Consider the following 21,684-nt stretch of genomic DNA (forward strand, 5'->3'; position numbering starts at 1 on the left):
GTTCTGGTCTGGTCCTGGACCTGGTTCAGTCCTAGTTTAGTCCTGGTTCCAGCACCACAGTTTAAGTCACATAAACAGGAAATGTCCGTTATCTGTTTTTTTTTTTTCCATTTTTCATTTAAACACAAAATCGAAAACTGAAAAAACAAATCATTATCCATTGTTTCATTTTGGTTTTGGAGACAAATAATGAAGAAAATCATTGTTTTTTCATTTCCTTATTTTTGCTTTTATACTGAAAAACAAATGACGACACACGGACTAAATTTGCATGTTCCTCCCACATAAAACAATAAAAGTCCAATATTACAAAGTATTGACCCTCATTTGACTTTTATTTGACCTTTATAGTTTTGTTTCCAAGTTAACAGCTTCGTTTTTATATTTAACTCAGTACAGATTGGTGTGTGGGGTTTAAAAACGCGGTGGAGCACGTCCCGTATCACCACATGGCAAAGTGGAAGTGGAGTTTTTAACATTTAAGAGAAAAACTGAGCTGAAATAAGCAGGATTTTTGAGTTAAACATGTCAGAATGAAACAAAACAAAAACACAACTTGAAGTACAGTGGGTTTTTGTTGATATTAATTAAAAACTTTACAATACAGATTTAAAAAAAAAAGAGAGTAATCTGGGCGTTTAAAAGGCGGAGGAGCGGTGAAGCGCAGTCAGAGCTGGCGGTGCACTTCCTGTCGCGTGTGGGTTCGTTGCAGGTTTACGTGCAGAGACACAGAAAGAGGCACGGCTCGAAAAAGTTAACCACTGACTCAGGTCCAAAGTCACACATTAACCCGGGAAACGCAGAATCCTCCGAGCACAGCACTGATCTGAAACTTACAGGAACTTCAACGGCAATTCGTTATAAAATATGAAAATGCAGCTACAGTCATCATAAAGAAAGAAAGCGCGTCGCCGAGTTGAGCAATAAGCATTTTTATGAAACTCGAACTGGGAGAAATGCAGATCTTCATTAATTATGTAGGATATCGGTTTGTTATAGATTCAGATCGATAATGTTTTCTGTCCGGAACCGACCTGACCTTGCGTTTTTACCCGAGTGTCGACATTCTGAGCTCGGCAAGTTTCGTTTTTTTCAGGCCAAATGTTCACCAAAAGTTCAGTAAGATTAAAATTTATACATTCATTCATTCACAGGGCTGTGCAAAAATATCGAAATATCAATATATCGTATCGTTTAAGGCTATGGAATCAGTTTTGAGTCAACGAACTCTTTCAAAACATCAAGCAACAAATCATTAATCAAAATACCAAAAAAAAAAAAAAATCCAACAAAAAAGTAAAAGAAAAAAAATTAATTTGCAATGAAATTATTTGTGTTTTCAGTTTTTGATTTTGTGTTTAAATGAAAAATGGAAACGGTCTCAGTCCTGGTCCTGACCTCAGTCCTGACCTCAGTCCGGTCCCGGTCCGGTCCCGGTCCCGGTCCCGGTCCCGACCACAGTCCCGGTCACAGTCCCAGTCCCGACCTCAGTCCCGGTCCCAGTCCCGGTCCCAGTCCCGGTCCCAGTCCCGGTCCCGACCTCAGTCCCGGTCCCAGTCCCGGTCCTGACCCAGTCCCGGTCCCAGTCCCGGTCCCACCGTCAGTCCCGGTCCTGACCTCAGTCCCGGTCCCAGTCCCGGTCCTTACCTCAGTCCCGGTCCCAGTCCCGGTCCACCTCCAGTCCGGTCCCAGTCCCGGTCCCAGTCCGGTCCCAGTCCCGGTCAGTCAGTCCCGGTCCCAGTCCCGGTCCACCTCAGTCCGGTCCAGTCCCGGTCCAGTCCTCAGTCCCGGTCACAGTCCCGGTCCCAGTCCCGACCACAGTCCCGACCACAGTCCCGGTCACAGTCCCGGTCACAGTCCCAGTCCCGACCTCAGTCCCGGTCCCAGTCCTGGTCCCAGTCCCGGTCCCAGTCCCGGTCCAGTCCCAGTCCTGAGTCCCGGTCCCAGTCCCGGTCACAGTCCCGGTCCAGTCCCGGTCCCGGTCACAGTCCCGGTCCCGGACTCGGTCCCAGTCCCGGTAAAGGTGTAAAATCTCTTTGCCTCTGTGGAAACACTGATGTTGTTCCGCGTCCTTTTCAGTTTTTTTGGTGCCGTTTTCTTTGGTTCTGATTCTCCTTCTCGTTGGACTTTTCGGTTCAGTTTTGATCCAAACGCGACAGGTGGGCGGGACTTCCATGGCTGCATTCCCATTGGCTCGTTTATGTTTGACGGACAGCTGAGCTCAGAGCTCCTGAAGCTGTTGTGGATGTTTCCTGATGAAGTTACTTTACTTTTTTTGTTTTTAACACAATCTGACCAGAAAAGAGCCGATTTACCTGGAATTACAACAGTTTAAACGGCACCACGGACGCTTGAGTTTTCACACAATCGTAAAAGTTTTCAGTCTGTGTTTACCGACGTATGTGTGCGCTGCGTCGCCACGGTAACCGCTGAACACTCCGCAGACAGAGGTACACGTACAGCACCCCCCCGACGTGGTGACTGATTGTTTATAAGACACACACTTGTGATTGAGCCGAGAGGTTTGTCAGTTTTCCTGCTCGTGATTGTGTTTGTCCTGAGTCACGGTTAATGCGCCAGATCACACGAGAGAGACGAGAGACGACGACGACGACGAAGAGACGAGAGACGAGAGACGAAAAACGAGACGAAGACGAGAGACGAAGACGAACGAGGCACAAATCTGCAGGAAAATGATGACGCCACAAAACAAAACCTGCGAGGTGAACAGACGGACCAGAGGAGAGAGGAAGGAGAGAAGAGAGGATGAATGGAGGGCTGGTGAAATCATCTCTCCCTCTCTCCTCTCTATTTCTTTCCCTCTCTCTTTCTTTCTCTCTCCTCCTCTCTCTCTTCTCTCCCTTTTCCCCTCTTTCTCTCCCCTTCTCTCTCTATCTATCTCTCTCTCTCTCTCTCTCTCCCTCGCCCCCTCTCTGTCTCTCCTTCTCTCTCCCCCTTTCTCTCCCTTTCTCCCCTCTTTCGCCCTCTCTCCTTCTCTCCCACTCTCTCTCTATCTCTTTCTTGCTCTCCCTTTCCCCGTCTCTCCTTCTCTCTCTCTTGCTCTTACTCTCTCCCCCACTCTCTCCTCCTCTCCATCTCTTTTTCTCTCCCACTCTCTCTCTACCTCTGCTTTTCCCTCTCCTCCCTCTCTCCCTCCTCTCTTTCTCTCTTTCACTCCCTTTCCCTCCCTCTCTCCTCCATTCTCTTTCTCCCACTCTCTTTCCTTCTCTATCTATCTCTTTTTCTCTCCCTCTCTCTCTCTCCCTACTTTTCTCCCTCTCTCCCCTCTCTCTGTTCTCTCCGTTCTTCGCTCCGTCAGACTCGTCTCCGTCCGTCACTCGTCACTTCGTCCCCAAATCCTTTTCTCCAATTAAACCAGCGTCAGTCTCACGAATTCAACTGTGAAGAACGGAAAGAACCGGAAAAGGACCATTTGTTTGTTTATTTGTGTTTGTTTGTTTGTTTGTTTGTGTTAGAACGAGGAACGTAACAATATCCAAATTTCTCTGTACGATATTTGTTATTTTTATTTTGTGGAGGCAAACAAAACTGTGAATTAACCCAAAGAACTACAACTTAAAAGTGTTAGAACTGCTGTTTCTTCTTGTAGTTTACACTGAAACGGAGCAAAGCATCATGGTCTATGTAGTCCTCTCTGGTTTTTTAGCTATTGCTGCACCAAAACAATGAATTTACGCAAAGAAACTTGTAATTCCACGACTTTTTTGACTGGTCCACCACTTTTGACGATACGATATTTCGATATTTCCGTTATTGTTACGTCAACAGATCAATAGATGGAAGCTCAAATGGACAAAAATAAACATCTCCCCAGGGCAAGTTTCTGGTTCAAAGACAGAGCAAGAGGGTGTTTTTTCTTATTTTTCTTTTAAATATATGTATTTTTATGTTTTTAAAGTATCGTGGTATATAAAAATTGGTCTATAATTACTCAAAATAATCCACCGATCTTGCTTTTCCAGTTACCGATGCCGATACTTTGGCTTTAAGTATTCAACATCTAAACCAGGACTAAATTAGGACTAAACCAGAGCGGAACCAGGACTGAACCAGGTCTAAACCAGGTCTACACCAGGACAAAGCCAGGACTGAACCAGGACTGAACCAGGACTGAACCAGGACTGAACCAGAGCTGAACCAGAGCTGAACCAGGTCTAAACTAGGTCTAAACCAGGACTAAATTAGGACTAAACCAGAGCAGAACCAGGACTGAACCAGGTCTAAACCAGGACTAAGCCAGGACTACGCCAGGACTAAGCCAAGAATGAACCAGGTTTAAACCAGGACTAAACCAGAGCTGAACCAGGTCTAAACCAGGTCTAAACCAGGACAAAGCCAAGACAAAGCCAGGACTGAACCAGGACTGAACCAGGACTGAACCAGGACTGAACCAGGGCTGAACCAGGACTGAACCAGGACTGAACCAGGACTAAACCAGGTCTAAACCAGGTCTAAGCCAGGACTAAGCCAGGACTGAACCAGGACTGGGCCAGGACTGAACCAGGACTGGGCCAGGACTGAACCAGGACTGGGCCAGGACTGAACCAGGACTAAACCAGGACTGAAACCAGGACTAATCTTGGAATCTTGTTCCGCCCCTGAGAGAACCCAGAGTCCGTGGAACAGAGTTTCCTCAAAGCTCGATCGGGCGTCAGCTGCTCTTTGCCCGGGAGTGGAGTTCTGCCTCAGTCCTTTGGCTCGCGGTCACCTGATGGTCTACGTGGGCGCACCTCCGGCATTTCACCGCTGCCTACATCACAGTGACTGTAGTGAATTTGTATGAAGAAAAACCCACCACTTCAGTCCAGGTTAAAAAAGCTTTGTGACGCGCGTATAAAAAATATTTTCAAAAACTTCCCTGTATTACCACATTACTGCGTCTCTGATTTTACAAAATACATTTCCCCAAAAAGTGCGACTTATATATGTTTTTTTCTTCTTCATTATGCATTTTTTGGCTGGTGCAACTTATACTCCGGAGCCACTTATAGTCCGAAAAATACGGTAATTTTTCTGTCCTTAACAACAATACAGAAGTCTGTCACTTTTTGTTCTCGAGTTTGTCAGGTGATGAAAAATTCAGCTGCAAAAATATGTCATAGAATTATTTTAAGATAACTATAAATACTTCATATAAATATAATCTTTAAATTGAAAAAAATCTACAAAATACAAGATGTAGACATGTTATTATTTGCCAAAAAGTAGTTTAAAAAAAAAAAAGATCATGACAACTTTTGCAGACTGCCTCACGGGGTCAGTTTAAGTGTTTAAGGGCAGAGGGACTGGGGTCCGGTCAAAGGGGCGTGGAGGACCGGAGTCAGCCCGCGGGCCTGAATTTGATGACCCCTAGTTTACATGATCGAGGAATAAATTCAATCGGCTTTAAAATCTGAATAAACCACCCACTTACTTCAGAAATAAGTTTAATTCCGAATAATCATTTTCATCAGGAGTTAAGTGTTTCCAAGGTCTTTTTAAAGCAGAATTTATTTTGATTCAGAATTAAATCTTTTATGTAAACGTGGTAAGTGCAGAGAAAAGACAATAGTTTGATTTCTCTTTTCCAGACAGGACGCGTCATTGTGTTGCCACAGTGACAAAGCACTTCTGTAAGTCCCTCCCTCACACACCTCTGTCCCTCCTCCTCCTCCTCTTCCTCCTCCTCTTCTCTCTACTCCGTCTCTCTTTCCTCTCGCTCCTCACCTCCCCCTCTTCTGTTTCTCTCTCTCTCTCTCCACTCACCTCTCTCTAACCCCCGACTCTCTCTCCCTTCTCCGTTCTCTCTCCTCTTTCTCTCTCTCCTCTCTTTTCTTTCTCTCTCGTTTCTCTCTCTCCCCCCCTCTCCTTTCTTTTTCTCTTCCCTCTACTCTCTCTCCTCTCATTTCTCTCTCTTACTCTCCCCTTTCTCTCTTTTCTGTCTCTCCTCTCCTTTCGCCCTCTCTCCTCTTTTCTCTCTCCTTTCCTTTCCCTCTTTCTTCTCTCCCCTCCGTTCTCTCTTCTCTCTCTCCTTTCTCTCTCTCTTCTCCTTTCTCTCTTTCTCCTTTCTCTCTCTCTTCTCCTTACTCCCTCACTCTCTCCTCTCCTTTCTCTCTCTCCTCTGATCTCCATTCTCCTTTCTCTCTCCTCTCCTCTTTTCTTTCTCTCTCGTTTCTCTCTCTCCCCCCTCTCCATTCTTTTTCTCTTCCCTCTACTCTCTCTCCTCTCATTTCTCTCTCTTACTCTCCCCTTTCTCTTTTCTGTCTCTCCTCTCCTTTCTCTCATCTTGTTTCTCTCATCTCCTTTCGCCCTCTCTCTTCTTTTCTCTCTCCTTTCCTTTCCCTCTCTCTTCTCCTTACTCTCTCTCTCTCTCTCTTCTCCTTACTCTCTCTTTCTCTCTTCTCCTCTCACTCTCTCTTCTCCTTTCTCTCTCTTCTCCTTACTCTCTCTTTCTCTCTTCTCCTTACTCTCTCTTTCTCTCTTCTCCTCTCACTCTCTCTTCTCCTTTCTCTCTCTTCTCCTTACTCTCTCTCTTCTCTCTTCTCCTTACTCTCTCTTTCTCTCTTCTCCTTTCCTCTCTTTCTCTCTTCTCCTTTCTCTCTCTTCTCTTCTCTCTCTCTCCTTACTCTCTCTTCTCCTCTCTCTTCTCCTACTCTCTTCTCCTTACTCTCTCTCTTCTCCTTTCTCTCTCTTCTCCTTACTTTCTCTTCTCCTTACTCTCTCTCTCTTCTCCTCTCTCTCTTTCTCTCTTCTCCTTTCTCTCTCTTCTCCTTTCTCTCTCTTCTCCTTACTCTCTCTTCTCCTTACTCTCTTCTCCTTACTCTCTCTCTTCTCCTTCTCTCTCTTCTCCTTACTTTCTCTTCTCCTTACTCTCTCTCTCTTCTCCTTACTCTCTCTCTTCTCCTGTCTCTCTCTCTTCTCCTTTCTCTCTTTCTCTCTTCTCCTTTCTCCCTCTCTCTCCTCTCCTTTCCCCCTCTCTCTCGTCTTTTCTCTCTCATTTCTCTTCTCTCTCTCTCCTTTCTCTTTCTCTCCCTCTCCTTTCTCTCTCCTCTCCTCTTTTCTTTCTCTCTCTTCCCTCTACTCTCTCTCCCTTCCCTCTCCTCCCCTTTGCCTTTTCCTCTCTCTCCTCTCACTTTTCTCCCTCTTTTTCCTCTCTCCCTCCCTACTCTTTCACCTTTCTCCCTCCTCTTCCCCTCCTCACCTTACACAAACAGGCCGCCCTCTCTCTCCTCTCTCTCCTCCCTCTCTCCTCTCCTTACACAATCGCTCCTCCCTCTCTCTCCGCACACTTCCTGGTTTCATTCATTCTTCTGCGGGTTCAACAAACTCGTCTCCAAACCGTCACTCTTCTCGTTTCAGGTCGAGTAAAAGACTCACTGACATTTTATCTAATGAATCACCCGCAGTTTCAGACTCTTAAAGGCGCAGAGACGATAAAAACGACCTAAAAACACACGATATTTACCGATTTTTTAACCGATTACGCATTTACAAACGAAATTAATCAAGAAATATTTAGACCACCAACATTATCTCACTTTAATCCTTTATGCCGTGTACAAATACTTTAATTAACGCTTTTATTTATCAGAAATAGCCTCACGTTTTAGGCCCAACTACACTACTCCCTACGATTAATCTTATTACATGAAATTATCGAGTTGCTGCTTTTAAAAGATCAGTTTTACGTCATTTTCTGATGTGCGTTTTAACATTTCCTCGTCGCAAACATCGCCGGAGTTTCGTCGTTTGCGTCTTCTCTCGAGCGGCAAACGCCCCGTTCCACCTCGTGATGTCACGCGGCCGTACGGGAAGTGCTCCACCGCGTTTTCGTACACCTTTGCTGAAAGATTTCAGAGTTGGAATTGACGATTTTTACCGAACGAAAAGTAAAGAGAGCTCGGTTATGACGTAAAAACCAAACTGTGGTCGAAGTTTTTTTTCTGCCGAAACAATATTTAGACATAAAAAAGCTTTTGGACATGAGTCCAAAATGTTTTTTCGACTTTTATCTCACCGCTTCTTGCATTTGCAAGTCTACAAGAATTTTGGTGACACTTCATGACATCACAACGTGAACCAGAGCATTTTGCGGTAATAAACTGTTACTAAAATTTGTGTAAACAAAGCAAAACACAACTCCAGATCGGTTTTTGACACAAAAACAACATTATAACATGATTTTAAGTAAATTTTGCGTGATATAAAACCTTTAAAAAACTTTACCCATTCAGTATTTACGTTAATGTTTGAATAATCGATAAAACACAAAAAACACCAAGCTCTATTGTGTTTCTTTATCGTTATTCGAGTAAATTTGGCGACTTTTATCTCGCCACTTCTTGCATTTTCACCTCTATAAGAATTTCGATAACGTAAAAACTAGCACTTCATGACATCATAATGTGAAAAGGCGCATTTTGTGGTAATAAAGTGTTACTAAAATATGTGTAAATGAAACAAAACACAACTCCAAGTTTGTTTTTGACGCAGTAACAGTGACTTGAAGCTCATGAGAGTCAATTTTGTGTGATATAAAACCTTTAACAAACTTTGTCCCATTCATTATTTACGTTAAAGTTTGAATAATCAACAAAACACGAAAAACACCGAGCTCTACTGTGTTTCTTTATCGTTATTCAAGTAAATTTGGCCGACTTTTATCTCGCCGCTTCTTGCATTTGCACCTTTACAAGAATTTTGATAGCACTTCATGACATCACAACACGAAACGGAGCATTTTGCGGTAATAAAGTGTTACTAAAAATTTGTGTAAACGAAACAAAACACAACTCCAGGTTGGGTTTTGACGCAGTAACAACATTAAAACACAATTTTTAAGCTCGTTTTAATTTTCTAACCCTAACCCTAAACGTAAAAACTAGCACTTCATGACATCATAACTTCAAACTAAGTATTTTGCGGTAATAAAGTGTTACTAAAATATATATAAACATGTATAAATGAAACAAAACACAACTCCAGGTTTGTTTTTGACGCAGTAACAGTGACTTGAAGCTCATGAGTGTCAATTTTGCGTGATATAAAACCTTTAACAAACTTTGCCCATTCATTATTTACGTTCATGTTTGAATAATCGACAAAACACGAAAAACACCGAGCTCTACTGTGTTTCTTTATCGTTATTCAAGTAAATTTGGTAACTTTTCTTCAGATACACTGGATTTTCTGGTCACTGTCTGAGCCCACGAGGTTTGTTGGTGCTACAGGCCCGCGCTGAGCCTCCCATAATCAGCTTACTCACCAAGTTGAACACCGTCTCCACTATGTCACGGTTGGAAACTTCTTTGACTTCCACGAGTCCCGCCAGCACCGCGAACTTCATCCGGATCCCCCTGATGGGCACGCCGGGGTTGAGAGCCGCGGCGTGCCTCTCCGCTCTGTCGTCCTCTTTCTCCACGCCGGCCATGGCTCGTCTGGGGGGGGAAAGACAAGAGAGAGGAACTGGACAGGTGGCTGCCACAGGTAACGCACCTGTTTAACCTCTACGCCAACCGGAGGAGGAGACGCGCGCCCCGGCTCCTCTCCTCTCCCCTCTCTCTCTCCGTCTCCTTCAGCTGAGCGGGTGGCACACGCGTAGGCACGTTTTCCTCCCCATGCACACCACGAAAAAGCGTCCAAAAAGCTCAAATTGTTAGCTGTTGACAGTGGAAATGTCACCGCGAGGGCACCGTGAACTCCTCTCTCTGTGTCTGCGCGTAACTTGATACGAGACGGATGGATTAACGCGTCCAAAAGCCGCTAAAAAACTGCGATCCGGGGAGGAAAGAGAAAAGGAAAGCGCGTGGGAAGGCTGGTCGTAACCTCTCCTCCTCAGAGAAGTCAAACGAGGGTACGGTCCGCGGAGAAGGAGTGCACACGGGGGTGAAGTTGCAGCTATTGTCGCTACTGCTGCTGCTGCTGCTGCTGCTCACTCCTGACAGGTACAGCTCCTCCAGGCGGGCGCAAAACTCCCAAACTGCGAGCGCACAAGTCCCGGAGCGGCGCGTTCCGACGGCGAAACTCGAAAAAGAACAGCTCCGTGCTCGGTGCTCCCGTGGAAAGTCCGCTGGCGGGCTGGAAACGTGCGCATAAAGCCAGCTGCGCCGCGGTCTCTTCCTGATTTGCCCCGGTAGCTTCAGCTCGTCTGCGCCATGACAGTACAGGAGCCCTTGAGCGGAGCATGCGCAGTGGCGGGCTGGAGCGTGTGTGGAGCTGGATGACAGGTGTGCGCTCAGGTGGCGCTCTCCTCTCCAAAAACACGTCTCTGTGCGCGTTAAAGGAGACACGTGACGCTAAAATAAAGTGCGTTTGTCAGATTTATATATTTTTTCTGATTATATCGTAATAAAATTGCGTAAATGAACAACATTTGACTTTATTTGAGTCGATTCTATCGATTAAATAAGTGTGTTTTCTCATTTCAAGAAGCATTCGATTTAGTTTTGCATTTTAAGGGCAAAAACATTTAGTTTTTCTTATTTTAAGTTGTATTTTTATATTTTAAACTCACCTTTATGTAACATATAATACTCCCTACAACTGTACAACAACTCACCCTTGTGTAACAGTTAATACTCCCTACAATATTATCTGTATGTAACAGATAATACTCCCTACAACTGCACAACTGACTTTTATGTAACAGATAATACTCCCTACAACTGTACACTTATATGACAGATAATACTCTGTACAACTGTACAACTCGCCCTTGTGTAACAGACAATACTCCCTACAACTCGCTCATATGTAACAGATAATACTCCCTACAACTGTACAACAACTCACCCTTATGTAATAGATAATACTCTCTACAACTGTACACTTATGTGACAGATAATACTCCCTACAATTGCACAACTCACTTTTATGTAACAGATAATACTCCCTACAACTGTACAACTCACCCTTTTGTAACAGATGTCATGTCATATGGTGTTCCTCAGGGATCAGTACTGGGGTCTTTGCTTTTTTCCTCACTCCTGACAGGTACAGCTCCTCCAGGCGGGCGCTCAGGTGGCGCTCTCCTCTCCAAAAACACGTCTCTGTGCACGTTAAAGGAGACACGTGACGCTAAAATAAAGTGTGTTTGAAAAAAAATTATATGTTTTTCTGATTATATCGTAGTAAAATGACTTAAATTAATAACATTTACCAATGAAATAAGTGTGTTTTTCTTAATTTAAGCAACATTCGATTTCATTTCATATTTTAAGGACAAAGAGTTTTTGTTTTTCTTATTTTAAGATGTATTTTCATTTCATATTTTAAACTCACCTTTATGTAACAAATAATACTCCTTACAACCTTATAACTTACCCTTAGGGAACAGATAATACTCCCTACAACTGTACAACTTACCTTTATGTAACAGATGTCATGTCATATGGTGTTCCTCAGGGATCAATACTAGGGCCTTTGCTTTTTTCCCTTCCCTCTGGGCACCATTCTGAGGAACCATGGCATCACATTCCACCAACCCCCGGGCCGGGGACTAGTGCCGGGCTGTGGGTCGTTTGGTACCAGGCCGCGAAAATGCAAACCTCCTCTCCTCCCATACACCGAGTGGACCGTCCGACCACCCCCCCCCACACACAGTGCACACTGTGCCCCCTCCCGTACGTCACATGGACCACAGCCCCCTCCTGTACATCACACGAACCACACCCCTCTCCTGTACGTCACACGAACCACACCCCCCTCCTGTACATCACATGAACCACACCCCCTGTACGTCACACGAACCACACCCCCCTCCTGTACATCACATGAACCACACCCCCTGTACGTCACACGAACTACACCCCCCTCCTGTACATCACACGAACCACACCCCCTCCTGTACATCACATGAACCACACCCCCCTGTACGTCACACGAACCACACCCCCCTCTGTACGTCACACGAACCACACCCCCCTCCTGTACATCACATGAACCACACCCCCCTGTACGTCACACGAACTACACCCCCCTCCTGTACATCACACGAACCACACCCCCCTCCTGTACATCACACGAACCACCCCCCCTGTACGTCACACGAACCACACACCCCTGTACGTCACACGGACCACTGAAACTGTCATACATGCATTTGTCACGACTAGAGCCCGACCGATATGGATTTTGTTGTGGCCGATATGAAACTGATATAATGGGAGTTGGCGCTGCCGATATAATCGCCGATATATTTAGTGATGTAAAAATTCACTGTAAATCTTGAATTGTTTAAAAAACTTAGGTTTGGCTCTAGTGGATTCTAAACTGGGTTTATTTAGGCAACATTTATTGTTATTCTGACTATTTACATCATATTTACATACAGTAGTTTGGCCTAATGGCATTTTTGCATCACATTCTAGCTACTAGTGATGGGTATTCCAGTTTTTTTTGGGGGAGAACCGGCTCTTTTGGCTCGGCTCACTAAAGCAGCTGGCTCTTTCGGCTCCCAAGCGACTCTTGAGATTGTTTTGTTGCAAGCAGGACTAAACCAGAACTGAACCAGGACTGAAAAAGGACTAAACCAGGACTAAAACAGATTTAAACCATGTGTGAAACAGGACTAAACCAGAACTTAACCAGGTCTGAGTGTCGGGACTCGGTTTCTATCTCTCTCAAGCCCAAGATTAGTCCTGGTTTATTCGTTTTATGTTGAACTACAGCCAAATATGCACTTTTTTTTTTTAATCCTATGCACACGCAGATTTCTGAACGTTTCGTTTTCAGCCGCTGCTGCTGTCAAACTACAGGTCTACAAGCGGCTTGAAGAGAAAAAGTGAGAAAAAGAGAAAACACGGCTCCCAATAAGAAACATGCTCCCGTCGTTCGCTTCAAAGAGCCGGTTCTAAGAGCCGCTTCGATCGCGACCGACCCATAACTCCTAGCTAGAAAAAGAAACTACCGCTATTAGCCTTTAGCCCGTAAAAACGTGCGCACCGCGGTAATTAATTATATGCATAAATGTGGATCATTCACACGTCTATTCACAGCTCATTTACATATCAATGCTGGTCCAGTAGCAAATGTACGGACAATACAGTCACTTTATAATAGGCCAATAGAAAACAGCCTGTTTATGTGCGGGAGCTACAGCAGCTAATCGCTAACAGATAACCCCTTCAAAGTCGATGTATTTCCAACACTCACCGCTCACACAGGCTCCTCCTCACATCACAAGTCTGCACTAATAAATGTCCTTTTAATCCAGACTCAAACCGATTGTCCATAAAAAGAATATAATCTCGGTGTTGCGCACGGCTGCGGGTGTAAACAAACACACGTGAGTGAAGTGACGTCACTCTGGGGGTGTGTTCAGGGACAATACGGACACAAATTACACCGCAAATAAATACTGATGCGGAGCCACATATTATGACATCGATCTGTCTATAAATTGGATTAAATGAACATAATGTAGAGAGTCTAAGCTTTATAACGAGGTATAACATGCCCACGTGAAATATCGGCCCATATCAGCAAACATATCGGCCGATTGCCGATACATCTCCAGGTGCCCATTTTGGCCGATAATATCGGCCAGCCGATATATCGGTCGGGCTCTAGTCACGACTGTATTGGAATATTGAAATGCACTTTATGTTGGTGTTGCCATTTGCAGAAGGTCCAAGACTCAGCGACTCGACTTTTAACCCGAGAGCATCTCACCTGTTTTAGCCTCTCTCCCTTTGGCTCCCGGTGTGTTTTAGAGTCAATTTAAAATTCTTTTATTTACTTTTAAGTGTTTGCACAGCTTAGTGCCCTCCTGCCTCGCTGACCTGATCCAACGACTAAACGCAGCTTCGTGGGGACGGTGTGTTTTCTGTTTCTGCCCCTCGGCTGTGGAACCAGTCGCCATTAGAGAGTCTGTACCTGTTTTGCCTGTAAAAACGCATCTTTTTTCACTGGTTTTTATCAAGTGACATGTGCATTTGTTGTTGTTGATTGTAGTTTTCTATGATTTTAGTAGTTATATTGTGTTTGTTTTGTGTATTATGTTGTACTACGATTGTCCTTGTCTATTCTGTGTTTGTTTACAGAACTTTGGCCAGTTGTAAAATTTTAAAGTGGTTTATAAATAAAGTTGCATGTCATTAAACTCTGTGGAGAGGCAAGCTCGCTCACAGAAAGAATCCATGTTTATTGTCATATTTCTCTCAACAAAAAGCGCACCTCTTTAAACATAAGACAGATAAAGAGGATAAGTTTAATGCCATACCGTGGAACCTCACAGAAATGTAAAGCTTATGTTATTCATGGGTTTGAAGCTATGGCAACCGTCCTCCGTTTTCTCTAACTGTTAACGTTTATGTACAGTAAAGTAGCAATAAAAACGAGGAAAGTGCTCAAATCGGCCAACATGTTCATCAGTTTAGTAGAGTTTGTTTACCCAGGGATTCATATTACATTTGTCACTTTCAAATCAATGTTTGCGAGTGGATTTTTGTTGTTGTTGACATTAGCTCCGTGTACACAAAAGCGACATTAACATAACGGAAAACAATGGAATATTTATAACTGCAGAGGCTCTCGGTGAAGAAACAGGTTCACAGAAAAGAGAAACTAAAGGAAAACAGTCTACGTTCAAACTGCAGGACTTAACGCTCAATTCAGATTTTTTTGTGAAATCCGATGTTTTTGCGAGGTCGTTCACATTTCAAATTAAATGTGACTTGTATGTGACTCCAGTGTGAACATTAAACGGCCCAAAAGTGTCCCACATGTGGATTGGAGGACACGACGACGTCACACACAGCGAGCGTGCTCTGTGTTTACGGAAGTCGTCTAAACATGGACGTGAGCATCGAGCACCTGCAGATTTTAAAGTTCCTCTCGTACCGGAGTCAGAACATGAACAACTTACTTGTTTTAAGGAGGAGATTGAGAAGGAGAAGGACGAGGTTTTTGGCCGTGGTGTTTTGTGGCCACCTAGTGCCTCCGCTCAATTTTATTTCTCTTCAGCGACCAGGTCAGGAATCAAAATACACTAGACCAGGGCTGTCAAACATACGGCCCGGGGGCCAGATCCGGCCCTCCAAGACCTTTAATCTGGCCCTTGACTGATTTTCTACTAAAATATTTAAATTATATTTTCTATTAAAATATTGATAATTTTCTGTGGTGTTTATCACAGCAGCGTCTCCAGCGTCTCTGTACGTGGCCCCTCCCACCAGAGCAGCACAAATGAAGACTTGTCTCTTTCCAAACGCTCTTAAAGGACGATCGTTTTGACTGTTGACCGTGACACCCTCATCAGAAAAATGTCCAACATGAGAAAAGTGGAGCCGAGTGCAGGAGTTTCCAAGAAAAATTGACTTATTCCTATTTACATACAAGTTAATGTTAAAACATTGTGTTGAAATCACATTTTTCTTAAAGTTTCAGGTTGTTCATAATATAATATTTTGTAAAAGAAACAGTTCATCAATTAAAAAAGATTTCTGTAATAGATTTGCATTTCTCTGCACAAATATTTGAACTTATTGTTATTTTTGAGGTTTATATGCCATGAGTTTTCTGATCCGGCCCCTTTGGGATCAAAGTCGGTTGGATACGGCCCCCGGACCAAATGAGTTTGACACTCCTGCACTAGACGGTTCGCAAAAAACCCAGAAGTGCGAGTTCAGGCACCAGCCAATCGACGAAGAGACAGACATTCTGTGTTGACAACGATTCCCGAGATCAAGGATTTAAAGCCGGAACAAAGAATATTTGGTGAATTTTATCGTTATTGTTATTTTGTTTCATTGTTTAATATTTTAATGTTTTTATATTGTGTTGGTTTTATTGGAAAGTACTTTGGTCACCTTGAGTGTTGTAACATTTTACTTTTGCAATAACAACTTAACCAAATTTTATGGATCCACAAGGGAAATTAATTGGACACAGCAGCTCACACCTCACAAAATAATATAATAACAAAGATAAAAACTGCAAATGGTAACAATAAATTTAAAATAAGTACTGTATTTTTTGGACTATAAGGCGCACTTAAAATCCTTTAATTTTCTTAAAAATCGACAGGGCGGCTTATGTATTAATTCTGATTGTGCTGACTGACTTCAAACCGATTTTATGTGGTACACAACGCTCAAAAATCTGTAAAACTGTTATAGTACAACTGGTAAACTACGAAGCTGCACCGCTTGAAGGATTGTCGGAGCCTCGCTGAGTAAAGCCCAATTTCCGGTCCTTAGTCCGACAGAAGCTGAACCGCATCATCGCACAAGGAGTGAGCTGTTTTTTTCAGCGCTTATAGTTTATGCAAATGAGCCATGTGGTTTTAAGTTTAATTTCTGTAAAATGTAAACAAATGTGCGCAAATCTGCATTAAATCAAGGATCTATTAAAATAACTGGAGGGTGTTGTTGCTTGTAGCTGCCTCCAGTTGACGTAGTGACACTCACTGGTATAGACGCATCAAGACTCTCTGACTTCTGGTCATTGCGCAATTCATACTGGGAAGGGTTTTCTGAAAAAGTGAGCATCAAACCTCCATGTTTGTTTTCCCAGTGGGGTGCGTCAATTGACAAAGTTGATCTTTTCAAGTCTTTTGAACCATATCACTTTTGTTTCTGGTTCTGATGTTGTCATATTTTAGTTTTGGGGATCAATCCTGCCCATCGCCTTCACGTTTTGCGCTTTTGGAGTTCACAAACAAATTTCTCGAGCTGTTTTCCGCTGTTAGGATCCAACAACCACACAATTACGACGTCCGAATCCCAAAACTAAAATATGACAATATCAGAACCAGAAACAAAAGTGATATGGTTTAAAAGACTTGAAAAGATCGACTTTGACAACAGACTCATCCCACTGGGAAAACAAACATGGAGGTTTGATGCTCACTTTTTCGGAGGATCTTTCCCAGTATGAATTGCGTAATGACCAGAAGTCAGAAATTCGTGATGCATGTACTGAATGAAGTTTTTGTATGTGTCTTGTACAGTGAACGAACAGCAAAGTGGTCATGTATTGAGTAATCATATTCATTTGGTGTATTTTCTGTTATTATCTACACCGAGAAGTTCTGTATGAATTACGTTTATTGACCCTAATTTGCATTAAAGTTAATGAGAGGGGTCGTTTGTTTTCTCCCAAAACGGGGTGGTATCATCTCTCACCAGTCAAGTTCCTGGATGTGCCGGTCAGTGTTGGGAGTAACGCGTTATAAAAGTAACAAATTACAGTAATGCATTACTTTTTGCTGTAACGCAGTAATGTTCGGCATTACAGGGGAAAAAATAGTAATATTTTACTCGGTACAAATGTGAGTAACGCACGTTACAATGTTTTTTTTAACCTGGATTGAAGTGGTGGGTTTTTCTTCATACAAATTCGCTAAAATCACCTCGATATCAGCAGTGGTGAAACGCCGGAGATGCTCCTCGTAGACCTTCAGGTAACCGCGGGCGAAAGGACTGACAAAGAACTCCACGCTGTTTAGACCTGGTTTAGACCTGGGTCAGTTCTGGTTTAGACCTGGTTTACACTCGTCCCTCCCTCTATCGCAGTTCACTTTTCGCTGTCTCGCAGATTTATTTATTTTATTTTTTTGTGCAATTTTGCATGCCCTGTTTTTTTTTACATTGTATGAATACATATTGCGTTCCTCCCGCTGCGTCCTGACTGGCCAAGGGACTCCTGTCTCCTGTACAGTACAGACTGTATTCAGCTGCCAAATTTAAATACATGTTCAATCTGTAGCAGTGTGATTCTGAAGTGCTGTACGGTTGTAAGTTTTCTCCCCGACGAAACCCACAACGTCAACGAAATGTTCTGCACCGACAAAGGCTCCTGCACTCACACCCAAAACGCAGAGGAAGATGCAACCATCACACAAAAAGTTGGACTTCTGGACACGCTGAAGGAAGGTAGAAGTTACGTGCTGTAACAGAGTCTTGCACCGGCTCGGGTACCTGCAAATAGTTGCTGAAATCAGGGCCGCGAGCCCGAGCAGCAGAGTCCATAAAGAGCGATCGGGCGACAGCCGCTCTTACCTCCGTGAGGTGCGGAGCAGAGCCGCTCCTTTCTCCTGCGTCACCTTCAAGGCCGTCCTGACCATGAGTCCTGTTTTAGTCCTAGTTCAGTTCTAGTTTAGTCCTAGTTCACTTCTGGTTTAGTCCAGTCCTGGTTCAGTCCATATACAGCGCAAAAGTTATTTTGGTGAGAGTAACTTAAAGTAATGCAATAGTAATGTAATGCCTTACATTTTAAATGCAGTAATGTTGTAATGTAACGAATTACTTTGAAATGACAGTAACGAGTCATAAATAACACATTACAGTTTCAAAGTAACTTGCCCAACAGTGGTGCCGGTCTAACATATAGATGCATCAACAGTTTCGGACTTCTGGTCATTGCGTAATTCATACTGGGAAGGATTTTCTTAAAAAGTGAGCATCAAACCTCCATGTTTGCTTTCCCAGTGGGATGTGTCTATTGACAAAGTCGATCTTTTCAAGTCTTTTGAACCATATCACTTTTGTTTCTGGTTCTGATATTGTCATATTTTTAGTTTTGAGATTTGGACATCGTTAATTGTGTGGTTGTTGGATCCTAACAGCGGAAAATGACTCGAGAAATTAGTTTGCAAACTCCATAAATGCAAAAGTGAATCAGATGTGTGTGACTCAAACCTCTGTTCAAACTGTTTCTCTTCCCAACAGAATTGAAAAATAGTGAAAAGTGAAGGCGATGGGCAGGATTGATCCACGGGAAGGACGAAAAAGGAAACAATTGGCTGCCTAAATCATCCCGAGTTTGCAGAGAACATTTTGATTGTGGAGCGCCAACAAAGCAAAACCCCAATCCCTCACTCAACCTCGGTTACGAATTTAAAAAGTCAACACCAAAGCGAAAGGCTCCAACTGTTCAACAAGAAACACCTTCCACTGCAAAGAGACCGAGACGTGATGTTGCTGTAAAACCACAAGAACAAGAAAGTGCAGCTCAGTCTGTTTGTCTTCTGCTCCTCTCCATTAACAAACGGGATTTTACTTTGTCGGCGGTAACGTCTCCCATCGGTCAAGTTCCCGGATGTGTCGGTCTAACGTATGGATCGTGGATACCTGGGCATCTCAAGTGTTGTCCATTTGTTTGTCTTAATGCACATTTTTGATCTCGTGCGGCTTATGTATGAAAATAGACGAGAGAATTCAACGTTATTGATATTGCGCCTGAAAAATACGGTAGCAAAAATAGCAAGAAACTGGTGTTAAGTACGGCACAATTATGTAAATGTAAACGTCTTATCTTCAAGAAAGCCTGATCTGATTGTGTAAAGTCAGTCATGCAAAAACAACCACTAAAACTGAAGAAGTGAAGTATAAACGTGCGTGTGTGTGTGTGTGTGTGTGTGTGTGTGTGTGTGTGTGTGTGTGTGTGGATTGTGCTGGGGTGTGACAGCTGTCTGAGTCCTGGGGCAGTGGAGCACGTTGAGGAGACGTGACAGCTCTGCTCTGACTTCCTTTTTTTAGCTCTCCTCTGTCCACTGACTCACCACATGTTCACATCCACAAACAAACCCATAAACACACGTAAAGCGCGTTATTCTACATGTTTTATTAATGCTGTTTGTTTTGTTTGTGAGCCGAAGCTTGTGCAGGATTCTCACGCTTTTGTTTCAAATCATTTCCCAGCGCTTAAAGGTGCACTGCGTAACATTTCTAGTCGAGGATCTGCCGCTCGCTTGTTTCTTTGGAAATGTTATTGCTTTGTCTAAAATGTCCCGCAGTATAGATGAAAGCTTTCCATCACGAGGGAGACAAGCTACACTATGCTACATTACAGGTCAGATCTGTGGAGAGGCGCCCCTCTTAACAGAAGGAATTATTGTGTTTAAGAGCAAAAGAAACGCCTGAAATGAAAAAAAAATCCTAGATGGAAATGTTTAAAGTCATAGCACACTCAGACGGCCGATGTCCATCCATCCATCCATTTTCTTCCACTTATCCGGGGCCGGGTCGCGGGGGCAGCAGTTTAAGCAGGGACTCCCAGACTTCCTTCACCCCAGACACGTCCTGCAGCTCCTCCGTGGGGAACCTCGAGGCGTTCCCACGCCAGCCGAGAGACATAGTCCCTCCAGCGTGTCCTGGGTCTTCCCCGGGGCCTCCTCCCAGTGGGACATGAACACCTCCTGAGGGAGACGTCCAGGAGGCATCCGGAACAGATGCCCGAGCCACATCAACTGGCTCCTCTCGACGTGGAGGAGCAGCGGCTCTACTCCGAGCTCCTCCCGTGTGACTGAGCTCCTCACCCTATCTCTAAGGGAGCGCCCAGACACCCTGCGTAGGAAACTCATTTCGAGCGCTTGTATCCACGATCTCGTCCTTTCGGTCACTACCCAGAGCTCATGACCAGAGGTGAGAGTAGGAACGAAGACTGACGGTAAATCGAGAGCTTTGCCTTTTGGTTCAGCTCCTCTTCACCACAACGGTCCCATACAGCGACCGCATCACTGCCAGACTCTGCACTGATCCTCCTGTCAATCTCACGCTCCGTCCTCCCCTCACTCCTGATCAAGACCCCGAGATACTTGAACTCCTCCACTTGAGGCAGGGACTCTCCACCCACCTGGAGAGGACAAGACACCTTTTTCCGGTCGAGAACCATGACCTCGGATTTAGAAGAGCTGATCCTCATCCCAGCCGCTTCACACTCGGCTGCAAACCGCCCCAGTGCATGTTGCAGGTCCTGGTTCGATGAAGCCTCCAGGACATTGTCTGCAAACAGCAGAGATGATCCTGTGGTCCCCAAACCGGACCCCCTCCGGCCCCTGACTGCGCCTAGAAATTCTGTCCATAAAAACAATGAACAGAAGCGGTGACAAAGGGCAGCCCTGGAGGAGTCCAACATGCACCGAGAACAGGTCTGACTTACTGCCGGCAATGAACACAGCTCCTGCTCCGGTCATACAGGGACCGGACAGTCCTTAGCAAAGGACCCCGGACCCCAGACTCCCAGAGCACCCCCACAGGACACCACGAGGGACACGGTCGAATGCCTTCTCCAGAGTCCACAAAACACATGTGGACTGTTTGGGCAAACTCCCATGAACCTCGAGCACCGATGGAGAGTGTAGAGCTGCTCCAGTGTTCCACGACCAGGACGAAAACCAAAAACCAACCAAACCAGTAAAATAAAGTAAACTGTGCAGTAAAGTAAAGGGTGCTGTAAAATAAAGTAAAGGGTACAGTAAAATAAACGGTGCAGTAAAATAAAGTAAATGGTGCAGTAAAGTAAAGGGTGCGGTAAAATAAAGTAAAGGATGCAGTAAAGTAAATGGTGCAGTAAAATAAAGTAAATGGTGCAGTAAAGTAAAGGGTGCGGTAAAATAAAGTAAAGGGTGCAGTAAAGTAAATGGTGCAGTAAAAAATAAAGGGTGCAAGTAAAGTAAAGGGTGCAGTAAAATAAAGTAAAGGGTGCGGTAAAATAAAGTAAAGGGTGCAGTAAAATAAACGGTGCAGTAAAATAAAGTAAATGGTGCAGTAAAGTAAAGGGTGCGGTAAAATAAAGTAAAGGATGCAGTAAAGTAAATGGTGCAGTAAAATAAAGTAAATGGTGCAGTAAAGTAAAGGGTGCAGTAAAAAAGTAAAGGGTGCAAGTAAAGTAAAGGGTGCAGTAAAATAAAATAAAGGGTGCAGTAAAATAAAGTAAAGGGTGCAGTAAAATAAAGGGTGC

General features: G+C 44.0%; 1 protein-coding gene across 1 annotated transcript in view; it reads right to left on the bottom strand.

Moving 5' to 3' along the window:
- Positions 1–10,165, bottom strand: part of lrba (LPS responsive beige-like anchor protein) — a 702,007-nt gene extending 691,842 nt beyond the window's left edge. Inside the window, 1 exon segment of the mRNA XM_055158186.1 lies at positions 9,266–10,165. Coding sequence (XP_055014161.1) covers positions 9,266–9,430 — 165 coding nt within the window. The 5' untranslated portion in view covers positions 9,431–10,165.
- Between the last annotated feature and the right edge of the window lie 11,519 nt (positions 10,166–21,684).

Source organism: Boleophthalmus pectinirostris, unplaced genomic scaffold (genome assembly GCF_026225935.1).
Source record: "Boleophthalmus pectinirostris isolate CB_2022bp ecotype Guang Dong unplaced genomic scaffold, ASM2622593v1 HiC_scaffold_22, whole genome shotgun sequence".
NCBI classification, from domain to species: Eukaryota; Metazoa; Chordata; class Actinopteri; order Gobiiformes; family Gobiidae; genus Boleophthalmus; species Boleophthalmus pectinirostris.